The 15,797-nt window shown below is 32.6% G+C and overlaps 1 protein-coding gene across 4 annotated transcripts in view; it reads right to left on the bottom strand.

The window, feature by feature from the left end:
- LOC120348926 (calcium/calmodulin-dependent protein kinase kinase 2-like) overlaps positions 1-15,797 on the bottom strand; it is a 525,835-nt gene that overhangs the window by 376,417 nt on the left and 133,621 nt on the right. For all 4 annotated transcript variants that reach the window (XM_039443398.1, XM_039443402.1, XM_039443401.1 and 1 more), the window contains one exon: positions 1,676-1,826. In XM_039443398.1, coding sequence (XP_039299332.1) covers positions 1,676-1,826 — 151 coding nt within the window. The remainder of the gene's footprint in view (positions 1-1,675; positions 1,827-15,797) is intronic.

Below are 15,797 nucleotides of genomic sequence, written 5' to 3' on the forward strand. Positions count from 1 at the left end.
TTACCAAGTTACATTGAGATATTGATATTGCATGCAATAATTAATAATCCACTCGACAGCTGATTTATTATGAATAATTTTCTAGTCTGATTTTTACAGTAAAATTGACGTTCGAAGGAGACTCATTTTTCTTTTGTATTATCCTTAAAATGGAAAATTTCAAAAATCCGTATACATACGTCGACGCGAAATTCATGAAAATCTATTGTTGCGTTTCGCCGTGAATGCGGAACATGAATATAAACATAAAGAGAAATGCAAGACCGTGGACTTGAATCTTAGACCTCACTTCGCTCGGTAAATTCCTACGACCTAACGTACCTTAGTACGTTATTACTGCAGTTACAGATAATGAATTGTTCCACTCGAAAGGATTAAATATGCGCACAAAAGTCAACAGTTTATATAAAGTTGACAGGAGAAAACCTTATTTGACAGGAGAAAAGAAAACATTGAATAGTAAATGTAATTTTGAATATCAATTCATTACTTTTAAAAAATATGAGTAAATAGTAATGTTTAAAAATAGTGTTACTTCTACAGTGTCAATAGAATGAATAACACATAAAGTGACTGATAGAGTTAATTGTTGATAATAATGGTAAAAGCATCTATCAAATACAATTTTTGTGGGAAAGAAGGAAAGTTTTGAATGGGTATATATAAAAAGCTCTGATGCCATATAAGATTAAAATATAAGTTTTAAATGGGTATATATAAAAAGCTCTGATGCCATATTTCGGTCCTTGTCAGTTATTGAGAAATATCAGGAAGGTTTGGGTTGTTCGTATGATTAAATATTGAGGATATTTCGCTTCAGACTCTGTGGCGGTGGTCAGTTCTCGAGACAGAATGTTTTAATAAATTCTTCGTTGACAATTCATCAGGAATATTCAGATTTTATTTGATTGGATTTGGTTGTTCGTATGTGAGAATATTTTCACTTTTGATTGGGTTGCGGTTTACGAGACTGAATATTTCGTTTTTGAGACATAGAGGTAGGTTGAAATTGGTGTTCAGATGCGAGCGGTATGTTACCTCTAGGAATAATTGGGCGTGAGACTTGTAGAACGGGGTAGACAAGGTTGATGAGTTGGGTGTTGAGGTGGCAAAGGAGGGAATCGATGAGAGACCTAGCCTAATATCAAATCCACAACCCACCCATCTATTTCCGACTTAAACCACAAGGCTCTCACACTTCCAATCCGTCAACCTCTGCCGCAGATCGTGTCAATTTAATTTACACTTTGAACCGAAATGGTCACTCTTCCAAAATCCCAATCACCATTGAACATTCCGTTGCAGATTTGAGGTCACTCATTGTCGTTCAGTTGTTTACGATTAGTTCATGTATTTGGAGGTGGAATGAATCAATAAGTTCATAACGTTGGTCAGGGTCCCATCACACTTTTATTATTATGTGATATGATATTTGTTGATATGATATGGTATTTGAAGATATATGCATGAACGTATGTGTTATGACTTATGATAAACAGGGTAATTTCATGAATTTAATATGATATGGAGTCAAGTACAATATTTGGTATTTCAAATGATTCCAGTTTTCTTGGACTTTCAGCCACAGTGTTTATTTGTTTACTCAAACACAACCCTACTGTCTCTTATAACATAGATAGTAATAGTAATATAGGAAGAATAGATATCGACTGACCTTGGAATGTGTCGGATGTGGGGAGGCCGGCTGCCCCGTCTACAGTCGGTGGATGGAGTAGAGGAGGTGGTGGCGGTTGTGGAGGAGGTGGGAGAGGAGGAAGCACTTGCCGCCGTTCCGAATCGGCCCCACACACAGTTCACGCCACCGGCTTAAACAACACAAAACAAAAAAAAAAACATTTCTTAGAAATACTGAAAATGATCATTATAAATAAAGCAATGAAGAATAAATGGACCGTTAGAATGTCCATCAAGGATTAAATGGTCCAAATAAACAATTTTCTGACCCAAGTCTAATTCTAATCTTAAATGTCTTATTTTCTACTATTCCATAAGAAACTCCTTTTCCAATCCATGACCATTCAAATTTAAAATCTCCCGCTCCTATGAAAATTCCCCTCAATCTTTGATGCCTTTCCTGTTGCCGTTCGTTCTCTCTACAAACTCTGTGGTCTCGATGGTTGAAAATTCTACACGAAAAACTACACACATATCATTACAACTCACTCATCGGTTGAAAAAGATGGCATAGCCATCGAAATTTCCTCCATAATGTAAGTTTCCAAGTGTGTTGGGTTTTTGAATCTATCTGTGTCATGTTTTCTGTTTAAATTAGTATTTTTATTTGAACAGTCGTTATAAGATTCCGATGATTCTATAACTCAAAGCCTTAAATGTTCTATGTTCAAATTTGGATGTTATGATGAATTATAAATTCAGTTCACATTTTCCACTATCAAAGCATCACTTGTTTTTCCTATATTATACGATTGTATTTTAATATTGAATTTGATTCTTCGGAACACAACATTTTATTAGAAACAAGCTGTGTTCATGCATTGAAAACAATAATGCTGACTTTCTCATTGTATTGAACATTTATTGATATTTATATGAAATTTTATATCATTTCATTGTGTACAATAATACTCACTTTACAAATCATTTTATTGGGCTAAATTTGGTATCATTTTATTAAAAATGTTTGTTTTGTGTGCTTGTTTCCACAGTAGTTGTTTTACGTAGCATCAGCGTTGGTAGTCATGAGTCTCATGTCTCCAGTTCTTGCCGATCCCAAGCCCAGTGGCTTGTCCAACCAGGTCGCAAATGATTCCCTATATTTCATATTGTTTTAATTTTCAACATTGTTTTGTGTGTGTGTTCGATTGAAACAATGTAATAAAGGCAATTGTCACTTAAGAAATGTGAGTCTTCAATTGATTCAACCTTAGAGCACGTTTCAACCTTTAACCTTCTCTTCATGTTGTGTGGGCGTGAACTTGTTGATGCTTCAGTCATCACAAGGATTAATCTGATTGCCATTACTCCGTTGCAATCTCAAGTTCTCACCTATAAAAACTATCTAAACCTGAAATGATTGGTTGACATGGGACGAATGAGGTGTGTCAACTGAATGAAATTGGCTACTTCACTTTAATGAATATTCCGAGTAGTTTTGGATACTCATTAAGAACTCAAATTTTTGACATAATATTCATTTCTTACTGATCGTATTCAGTCTGATGATTAGGAAATAATGAAAGTCCCTATTAGGCTATATGCGTCAGTTGCTTATACTTATAATGGCATAAAGACCATCTCAATCATCATTGTGATCGTAACTATTTTTATCATTCTATGTTCATTTATTGTCTAGCCGCTAACTTCTTCATGTATGCCTTCTATGTTCTATGTCTTTTCATGTAATGGTCAGGTCAGGAATTTTCTTGTTTTTGAGATCAACACAAACGCTGTAAACCGGTGATTTGAATAAAAAATCGTAGCGAATTTATGCTAATACATTTTATACAGGAGATAAAACATATGCATATCGCCCTTGCTATATCCAATACTTGAAAAAGAAAAATCCGCAACATTTGAAATTTTTATTCCGCAACATTTCTATTTTTTCTATTACTGTACATAGAAGTCGTTTTCTTTCAGTTAATGTCAATAACGTTTTCGATCAAGCACTCGCATCCATGCTCTAAGGTGAGTCTCAACAGCTAGTTGTTTGTTGAGTATATATACTAGTGACCACCTGGATTGGAGAACTCGCTCATAAACTGTTGTATTGTAATCTTTGAAACCAGCAACTTCTAATTGAACAGACTTCTTGAAAATTATGGAAAAAGCAAAATATTTCTTTTACAAGAATAAATTGACAGTAGGTTTCATTGGAGATCCTATTTGAAAGGAAAAATTACTGAAATGAATCAACCTTATAAACGGTCTAGTTTGAAATTTTTATTTTTGTATGGAATTGAGACATTCATTTTGAAAAAGCGTTTACACTCTTTCAGCAAAATTTTATTCATCCAGTAAGTCAACATCTTTGATCTCCATAATATGAATCAAATAATTTTTTAAATGAGAATGTGGTCATGTGATACATGATTTCAATACAGAGTTGCAAGAGGAAATGAATGACGAAACCCGCACATTGATATCCCAACCTGTATCAGTTTGTTGATGTAAAAGTTGTAAATTATGTTGTATATTAACCAGCTGAAATCATGTGTCAGCGCCTGAAGGACTATGTGTTAGGGTACCTAGAATATATGCATTCTAAGTGCATTGGTTTGTGTGATAGCTCCCAAATAGCCTTAGCTAACAACTTGGGCCTTCAGTAAGTCAACATTGAGAACTCGCTAACTCTCGTTAAATAAAGCATTACAGTGAAACTTTAATTATCCGAGCTCCGATTGTTTAATCTTAAAACGAAATCGATTTTAGAAGAAAGTAGGTGAAATTTCCGCTAATTCCCGTGAATTTCAGATAGACATAATGATTGGAAATGAATGTCCCAATTCCAAACAATCATTGTTTCTGTGAGTAATTTGATGTGGAATAAGTTTATGTTTCCGTTTTCAGAAATTAATATAATTGTATTCATGAATTCCGGAACATTACATATTATTTTGCATACATTTTCAGTTATACAACATTATTATTGTATGGAATTGAGACATTTTGAAAAAGCGTTTACACTCTTTCAGCAAAATTTTATTCATCCAGTAAAGTATCCAACCGGTTTTAAGTAAAGTAAATCATATTATAATATTCCAAATGGGGTCGGTTTCCGATTAATTCAGAAAATTCCTATTACTCACATGAGCCCACAGAATGACTGTTATTTTAATAACAAAGAGCCCTCGGCAAGTGGAACGGTTGGTATTGATATAAGGTACACAAATTACAATCACAATTTCTTCAATAATAAATATTAGGCTATAGTGATGCCGTCATGCTTTTTCATGTCTTTGTAGAGAAGAAGTACTAAGAGATCGCAACGAATTTGCATCCATCAAATGGATCGCGAGTGATTCAATGAATTCTTCCTTCATAGTTCGTTTGTTGAACAGCCCTTTCCAGGTTTCCGTTAACATTCATGTAGAAGAAATGTTTCAGCCTCAAGTCACTTAAATAATAGCTCAAGTCACTACTTGATACTTCGAGACTTCACTTACTTGAAGACTGACTGACAAGCAATTTAACTTCATATTAATATGGAGTGTGCCGCAACTTTCACATCTCGCCTGGGACTTAGCTCATGCATGTTACTTAATTAATCCATTGATTGATTGCTAAAATCTATCAATGAAATAATTGATTGATTGCTGAAATCTATCAATGGAACATTGATTCTATAATAGAAGTTGATTGATAGTATTCAATCCTATTATGGAAACAATGTTCCCTTCCATATAGCTTGTCTGAGATAATAAATTTAATTAGATCAGGAATGTAGAATAATTGAAACTTCTGTAGTTTTCTGCAACAAACAGGTATGATATTTCCATAACGAAGTTTAATACAATGGGAAAGGGCCTATGTACTCAATAAAGCTATAATTACACTGTAAAGAGTGCAGCGCAAAGTACTGCTCGCTTCTAACCACTCTCACAGCATCGCGACTTCAAGCAAAACCTAATTTCTTAGTTTCAAACGATTTAGAACAGTATTTTATCAAGCTAGCAAAATTTCTGAAGAATAAGTCAAAAAAATTGGACAATTGATCAAAGCCATCATCGGTTGAGTGAAACATACGAAGAGCAATAATCTCTAACCGAACTGAATTCTCAGCTTATCACAACCTCATAAACGTTTACAAGTATATACTTATATTATGAGAAATGGCGTTGAAACAAACATCTGAACATGGAGCTAGAATGTCGTTGAGGTGTATTCAATAAAGAATAACATCTTCATATGCAAAATGTTCACCTTTCGTTTCGATACAGAGTGCATGATATTGTCCAAGTGCCAAGTACTAAAGATACACTATACAGAGTGGGTGAAAAGTCCGAGAACGGCTTAATATCTCGTACACATATGTAATTTGATGGTAGGCGTGATTGGGGATCCTACTCAGATTGGAAATACTACTTTACTATGACATCTTATTTATCTCTTTCCTGTATAGGGCTACTTGTAATATAAATATAAAGAAAATAAAAATCTCAGTACCCTTTTTTTTTTAATATTTTATCACAACATGTTTCGGTCATTTATGCCATTTTCAAGTGATATGAATTAAATAAATACTACTGGAAGATTCTTATTTTGATCATATGTTAGTGTATTCATATGTTTTTATGAACTAGGACTGTAAATTTTGGGTTGAAATTCGCATGATTCTATCAAAAATGGGGTTATTGGTGTCTAATTGAATTAAGTTTATTATTTATCTCTGTTTAATTTTGCTGCTTTATGAATACGAAATTCTTCTTTAACATTCAGTTTTCGACTTTTATTACCATAATTAAGTATTTTCATATTGGAATTTATATCTGTAAAATTATGGCCTGAATCTATCAAGTGTTCAGCAAATGCCGACTTTTGTGTATAATTTTTAGATTTCAGTGCTTGGATATGTTCTCGAAACCTGATATGGAAATTTCTACCCCTTTGTCCGATATAGAATTTGTCACAATCACTACATTTAAGTTCATAGATTCCAGATTTTTTAAACTTATCTTGCTGTACATTGAAATTTGATTTCTTTTTTATCAGTTCGAATGCATTATTTGTTGTCCTATAACCTAGAATGAATTTATTTTTTGTAAAGGTTTTACTTATAGCTTTATTAATTTTTGTGTTATATGGAACACAAATATATTCTTTATTTCCTACATTTCCTTGATTATTTTGAGTTCTATTCTGTATTAATTTTCCTTTTTGTTTGTAAATCATTCTATCAATAGTTTTGGTATTATATCCATTTGTTATTGCCATATATTTTATTATTTTCTTCTCTTTTCTGTAATTATCTTTTGACATGGGAATATTTATTAGCCTGTATATCATTGCATTGAAAGTTGAAATTTTTTGTTGCCAAGGATGATTTGAATCTCTAGGAATGATACAATCGGTATGTGTGGGTTTTCTATAAATGCTAAAATCATGTTTGTTATCTTTCATACTAATCGTTAAAACAAGAAAATTTATTTCATGTTCTTGAGCTTCCATCGTAAATCTTATAGAAGGTGATATTGAATTTAAATATAATTATTCAAAATCTTCATGTGTTTTATCTTCATTATTATACAGACATATTATATTATCAACAAACCTGTGCCAATAAATAATATTTTTCTTTAGAGGATTATTATCATTCATTATTTTAGATTTTTCTAAATTGTTCATGTATATGTTAGCCAGATAACCTGATAAAGAAGATCCCATTGCCAAACCTTCATTTTGTTTGTAATTTTTCTCATTGAATTTGAAATAATTTTGATCTACACATACTGTTGTCAATGCTATTAGATCCTCTATTTCCCCATTATTTATATTATTATCTACCAAATTTTGTTTCAGAATACTAATTGTTTCATCTGTTGGAATACTAGTATACATGTTGGTTACATCAAATGCTAGGAAAATAGCATCAGTTGGAATTTTTATATCTTTAATTTTTTGAACTGAATGATATGTGTTTTTTATGCTATGGTTTTCTCCCATTATTGTTTTTGAGGTAGAATTTTATTCAAATATTTGCAAACTTTATATGCAGGAGCATTACGATAATTTACTACTGGCCTTATTGGTATTCCAACCTTATGTACTTTTGGTTGGCCTCTAAACATTGGAGATAAAGGATTTATCATCTTCATTTTGAATTGTTCTGCTCTGGAGATTGATTTACATTTAGATATGATATTATTTATATTTTTACTATATTCAAGAGTTGGATCTTTTGTTAAATTTTCTAATTTGTTATCTCTAATGAATTTCTCTACTTTATCATTATAATCTGTTTGTTTTATGATAACTGTAGTAATTCCTTTGTCTGCTTTTGTGATAATGGTATCCTCATTCTTCAATTTGTTTGAAATGGATTCCACCTGTTCCATATCTTCTTTGGATCTTTCAAAAATTTTATTTTTACTCATATTATTCCCTTTTTCAATTGCATTTATGAAATTTGTTCTTAATACGTTTTGATCCTCTCTTTCTTTCTTTCTTATAGACGTTTCCACTTCCATCAGTTGTTCTTTCATGACATACACTTTGTTATCTAAATTTATATTATATTTTAATACTTTTGATAATAAATTATGCTCTTTTCCAGTGAAGCCTATATTTGTAAGGTTCTTCACTTTATCATATGATTTATATTCTTCAATTTCATTGTAGTAGTTATTATCAGTATTTTTCTTTTGTTTTTGGATCAACAAGCTAATTTTCTTTGTTTGTGTGAGTTTTTTCTTTTCAATGATTGTTTTTTCTCACACAAACAAAGAAAATTAGCTGACACAAACAAAGCAAAATTTACAGTCCTAGTTCATAAAAACATATGAATACACTAACATATGATCAAAATAAGAATCTTCCAGTAGTATCTATTTATTTAATTCATATCACTTGAAAATGGCATAAATGACCGAAACATGTTGTGATAAAATATTTTAAAAAAAGGGTACTGAGATTTCTGTTTTCTTCATATTTACTTTACTATGACTTTGAAAATCTGGTCCACCTTCTTGGATCCGCCATGTTGAATGCAACTTCATTTTTTTAAATAGGAAGGTGGTCATGCGATACATGATTTCGATACAGAATTTCAAGAATAAATTAAAGGCGAAACCCGCATATCGATATCTCAAACCATTTAGAAGATATAAACATTATTAATCAATACCATGCAAATAAGAAATGAAATACATAAGTGGTATTGATTAATAATATGAATATCTTAACGGATTGAGATATCGATGTGCGGTTTTCGCCATTCATTCTTTCATAAAATTCCGCATTGAAATCATGTTTTGCAAAATCACTTTCATATTTAAAAGAATAAAGTTGCATTCAATATAGATGATCCAAGATGGCGGATCAGATTTTTAAAGTCATAGTAAAGTAGTATATTCAATTTGAGTTGGATCTCCGATCACACTCAGATCACACTCACCTTGGAATCACATTTTTTCAATGAGATACTAAGCCGTTCTCATACTTTTTTCTCTCTTTTCTGCTTTGAATAGTATTGAATAATAATGTGAATATCTTCAAAACGGTTTGAGATATCGATATGCGGTTTTCGCCATTCATTTTTTTTTTTAATATTCTGTATCGAAATCATGTATTGCATGACCACCTTCCTATTAAAAAAATAAAGTTGCATTCAACATGTTGGATCCAAGATGGGGGACAAGATTTTCAAAGTCATAGTAAAGTAGTATTTTCAATTCGAGTAGGATCCCCAATCACACGCACCGTCAAATTACCTTTGGGTATGAGATATTAAACCGTTCTCGGACTTCTCACCCACTCTGTATGTCTTTAATTTTAAATACTGATACTAGATGTCTTTAGTTTACAAGTAATATGACATAGGCATTAATGTAGCAATAACTACAATGTACATTGATTGGCATCACTGTTGGTTTTGTGATTCATTCATCCATTTTAAAATTCACAAATCAGTGCTGATAGAGAAAGAAACAAAAGTAACATCTCAAAACTGTTCCAGTGTTCCTCCCCATAGATGTGAAGATATGTGATAGATATATTCAGGAAAATTGAGACGCTGTATCAGACTAGTATATTTTGTTTCAAGGCAAAAGAGGATTCTTTCAATAATGTTCTACCATATATACATCTTCGCAGTCATTTCTGCTATGTAGATATCACGTACAAGATGTAAAGGTAAACTTGAAGCTGGCCCAATCAGATACAGAAATCGGTGCTGATGAAACCATGAAACTGAAGTGTAGTGGAATAATAGTATATAAAGCCTACGAGTCCTGAATAAATTGACTCTAGCGTGCATTGCACTTCTAGACGACAGCCTATATATTTTGTGGTGAAGTTTTGTGTGTCTGCACATTTCAATCTTGCCAGGGTCTCCACACTCGCTCCAACTTCGCTAACCAACTTTGATTTGTCTCACATCCAGAGGCAATCTCGGCTTCCTATCCCTTTGTAGCGGTGAGCATGTTTGCTGACTATGCTTTAATGCAGCTGGAAATGAGGGGAGCCACTAGATGATAATTGGAAAAGTTGTAGCTGGATGGCAAGATTGTAAGGCAAATACTACTTTTGTATAGTTGGGTCTCAATCTATTTTCACCCTCACTATACTTTCTAAACGTATTCAATTCGAGGTCAAGCAGTAACATTAAGAGTAAAAAATATTTTGTAATATAATAAAGTTGCAGGCCGTTCTTTTCTTAAAAGAGTGGTGGGACGCAATAAGTAAATTAATTTTTAGCTATAAATAGAAACATTACAGAAAACAACAATTGTGTTTTAGTTGATGAAGTTCGGTTACCATGATCTGTCCTGTAACTTTTGAATGGTATAGAAGGGCCACCTCAAGATAGCTATTCACTTCAGTGAGGCATCGAGCATTGATACGAGTGGACCGACCTGTTTGAACTTAATTTAGAGGTTAATTTATGAGTTCAAGTTTGTGAATACAGCCACATAATACAAAGAGGCTTGTTTAGAAATTTTTCATAGTCGTATTATTCTATTACAGTGTTTTAGTGAATTTGCACTTGAATTATTTTCCATAGTGAGTTATTGGGATTTTTGACTTCATCTCATTTCCGTAGCTGTTTCCCAAGTAGAGGATATAATGATTTCCCAATGATAAAACGTTATTACAAATCAGCCAATCGTTTCAGAGGATCATAATTTTATTTTGTTAACTTTATTTGAGTTAGTGATTTTCAGATACCAGTTTGAGAGTAACCATTCCCCTTTTTTTATATTTTGGCCACTTGATTTATCTTTACGAATCTTCAATAGAAGTGGTTGAACGTTGTACTCGAATAGATGCAATAGCTTGTATTTTCTGTTTAGTTCTGTTATATCCTAATCCTCTTCTTTCTCATCTTCGCCCATTGTTCTCCTTCCTTACATCCAGCTCTTCTCTATTCGAAGATCACTTTAGAACTCACAGTTTCTTTCAAAACATGGAAGTTAGCACATATTTTTGAATTGTGTATTGATGAGATGAAATTCGTGTATTGTGGGACTGTGATGTTTCTACAAAGCACGGTGCAATATCAACATGAATGCCAACTTCTATATAAGGATATCTATCAACTCAATTTTTCATCGTTGAATGCAGTTATAAATAGAATAAATGGATTCTATGCACTTGACTGCAGACTGAGATTGTTCAAAAGATCAATTTTGTTGAGGTTGTCACATAACAGTTGAGTAGATATTAAGCATTCCTTCCAATAATGTTGCAGCAGTAAATAAAGCTGTTTAGTGTGACGGTTGAAATCTCTTTGATGACAAAGTGGACAGATAATTATTGTGACTAGAACGTGTGAAAACAGCCTAGCTCAGAGCTGCGACAGACAGTGGCTAATGCAGAATTCACCAATGTGTACAAAGACTTATGAAGTTTACGATTGAATAATGTAATGAAGGCAGTTCGACTCAATTACAAACGGTTTTAGGCTGGAAACGCATCACAAACATCGGCCGGATGCCGAATCGCATCGATTATTCAGTCAACATATCATCCTCATAGGAAATGGCTTGAGGGAGAGAGATCCGGCTTCCGCCAAACAATAGAACTGATCGTAATCAGCAACCGAAAATTGGTCTCCTTTTATCGAAAACCTATTTGACTACTTGGCTATTAGCTGTAGCTGTCCTAGTAAAGGTCAATTCGCTACGTTTAATTCGCCTGGGTCTGTCAACAAAGCATTGTGATAGTTGCAAAGTCATTTGGAGTAGTCGAGTGGCCTAAACCACTACTCTAACTGCTACTGTTTGCTATTTGACAGCAACTACAGCTACAGATCCACTACTCTCTATCACTTTATTCTAAACTAACATTACAAAGATCCAAATCAAAAAATTAGCCAGCGTTGCTGCATTTGACCTGATGACAAATATCGTAGACATAGAAGACTCCCTCCAGGGCCAGATAATAGGAATCCGATGGAAAACAATGTCTAATTTCGCCACCAATGGAACATTTACTAGGATTTGCAAACTAACATTACAAAGATCGAAATTAAAAAATTGAATGGTGACATATCATTGCGAGACTGCAATTGACATAATAGCCTAATATCTCCCATCTGTGAAACAAATCCAGAGAAGTTCAACTCCCTTTATCATCTAAATCATTGATATCATAGAAATGTATGGCGTTTGCACAAATTAACTGCATAACATTTGTGCGAATCTTTGTTGAAATCGGCAAATTAGCATGACAAAGATATCGATGAAAAAATACTGATTGATAGTGAACGCAACTCTGCAATTGAATTGACCACACAGCAGAGAATAATTCGAATAAAGAGGCTAATTCAAATAGAATGACTGCTTTGCAACAAATTGTAATTAATTTGGTCAATTCAACATATTTAGTGACATCCATTCTTAAAATTTAATTATAATATTACATGAATACCATTGGCCATTGACTATGAGTTTTTTCATTAAAAGATTTGAATGTGAAGTAGTGGTGCAGTGCTTGGTGATGATGAATGTATATAGATAGATAGATGAAGAATTTATTTTTTCCTTACACAAATACAAATCATATTCATAAAAAAAAATCACTCCTTTACAATGTTGAATTTCGAAACATAGTACATTTTTGGCCTAAAGCGCTATAATAGTACACTTTTGTAATTTTATGGAGAAACTATATAATATCCCATTATAATATTCTCATTATCAGGGTACAGAAGCTGATCATGAGGGTCATCAACCAGAAGCCACCACGCTATTCATCAGACCAGCTATTCAATGAGTTTGACGTGCTGGATCCAAGACAGCTTTACTCCAAGGAGATACTATGCAGATTACACAAGAACCCAACAACATTTCAAACCAGAAACCACAACCACACCAGATACAGGAATCTTCTCATCACCAGTGTTGCAAGGAAGGCACTATACCAGAGACATTTCAATCATTTAACACCAAAATTATATAATCTACTTCCTGCAAACTTTAAACAGATTAATCATCCTAGAAAGTTCAAAACAATAGTACACAATTGGTTGATGAGCAAAGGAAGACAGAACATAGAAAACATTATTTCAAATAACAACTAACCACCTAATGACTTACTAAACACTAACTAATTAATGATACGCACAAAAAAAACTAACAAACCTACTCTAGAACATGGTACGCCATAGTGGAGTAGGTCAATTTCCACACAGAAAAAACGAAACAAGTAGAGGTCACATTATAAGAGTTTTTGTAACTATTGTATGTAATATTGTAATTTATCTAATATTTTGTGTAATTGATGTTGTAGTTTTAGTTTTTTTTTGGGAAATAAACATTTATTTATCTATTTATTATTTATTTATGTATTTATTTATTTATTTATTTATTTATTCATTAAACGAGCAATTTATGTATATATTTGGTTGTTTATACATTTGCTTATTTATATGGTTATATATTTATGGTCAACGAATCTACAAAACGGCTCCAACGATTTCCACGAAATTTGGAATATAGTAGGTTTATGGTATAAAAATTCGATTTCACTAGGTCTCATCCCTGGGTAACTGAAGCACATGAAAAGGATAATCATATTATACATCCTTGGAAAAATACATGATAATTTCGTGGTCTGTTGATAACGGAAGATGCGAGTGCCTGTGTGGGAGAGAGACAGAATTATGTTCAGCTGTTGAACTTTTGCAATCAATCAGTTACTCAATCAATCAATCAATCACTTTTCCTCAGTTACATGCTTTCAACGCTATACATTTATTTCTTTATACTACATGTGTTTTTGTGCATTTATCTTACATTTTTTAAATTTAATTACCAACTATTCTGATAGTTTTTAATGGAAGACGGTGATAAATCTTTTCTATGTTAGCACTTGAATATCAGGAGTATGAGGGAAAATTTTGATTCATTATAACTGGAACTGAGCCAGATTCACTTCCATATGTTGTTGTATTGAGCGAAATTTGGATTTATGATCATGAAATAGATTTTTTTCAAATAGATGGCTATATATGTTATGCAAACTGCAACAATTCTTATAGAGCAGGGGGAGTTGTTGTTTATGTCAAGAAAGAGTTAAGAGTAGATTTTGAGAAGCTCAACTTAAATTCGGCTGATGGAATTAAATTGCATTGTAATATAAACAATTTTGATATATGTTTTCTGGCATTCTATAGATTTACGGGAGTTGAAATAGACTCTTTTTTAAACGACCTGAGCGACGCTTTAGTCAAAACAGAAAATGAATTCGTTATCATCACTGGAGATATGAACATAGATTTAAGAAGTCCCGCTGCTTTAGTGGATAGATATAAATAAATTTTGAGTAGTCAAGGTTTTGATTCATACATGAACGAACCCACAAGAATAACAGACAGGTCATCATCTTGTTTGGATAATTTATTCATTCGTGCAAGCTCTAGAATACAAAACATAATGAATTTTGAAGGCGTAATCTGCCATAATGACATATCAGATCACTCTATGTTAGAATTATTCACTGATATTTTAGAAAATACTACTTCGAACACCATACATTATAAAAAAGATTATGAAAATAAATTTGCGAAGTTAGTTATGAACTCTGACTGGTCTGATATTTATAGATGCACCAGCGTGGATATAGCTTTTGATTATTTCATTAACAAATTAAAAGAATGTCTGGATGAATCTTCGAAAGACGAAACAAGAAAATCTAATAGGGTTAAATTTCGAAAGGCTTGGATGAATCACAATTTATTCAGAAAAATCAAAAAAAAAATGCTCTAATTTTCAAGGATCCCAGAAATGAAAATTTAAAATTAGAATACAATACTTTCTGTAACATTTTAAAGAAAGAGATCATTGGAACGAAAGAAAATTTTTATCTTGATACCTATCAGAAACTGAAAAACAATATGAAAGAGAGCTGGCGTATCGTCGACTCTCTTATCAGTATGAGGAAGACCACCAATATTAAGGAAATAACAAATGCTAGAGGTGAAACTATTACAGATAAAGCAGAGATAGCTAATGAATTCAATAACTTTTTCACAAATTTAGTCTCAGATCATAATTCTACTACATCCGAAGCTGATTACATCATATTTAACAATACATTCACTGAAAACCGACCCAGATCTTCCCTATTTTTTATGCCGACATCTCCATCTGAGATACAGAAAATAATTAATGGATTTAAAAGTAGAAAATCGCCGGGTAAAGATGGGATTACAACATCAATAATTAAAGCTGCAGAAGAACCTCTCTCAAAAATTCTATCTTATATATATAATTTGAGTTTTTTAACAGGGACATATCCATGTCAACTCAAAGAGAGTGTTATAATAACCATATTTAAAGGAGGAGACACAGAATTAATGAATAATTACAGACCCATAGCTTTATTATCTGTCTTTTCAAAAAATAGTCAAAAACAGAGTACAGAATTATCTTAAATCTAATAAATTTTATAGCAACAACCAATTTGGGTTCATCATGTATATCATGTACCTTACAGGCTCTATCTAATGAATTTATACCTTGATCACCTCTCTTTTACCTTTCATTAACCTTTGTGCCATGGCCACACCACTGGTATCCGGGAATGTGAATTTCATCTTGCAGATTGTCAATAAATTAGCTTATTTAGAATAGTTGATGTGACATTACCTGCCA

This window comes from Nilaparvata lugens, chromosome X (assembly GCF_014356525.2).
Source record: "Nilaparvata lugens isolate BPH chromosome X, ASM1435652v1, whole genome shotgun sequence".
NCBI classification, from domain to species: Eukaryota; Metazoa; Arthropoda; class Insecta; order Hemiptera; family Delphacidae; genus Nilaparvata; species Nilaparvata lugens.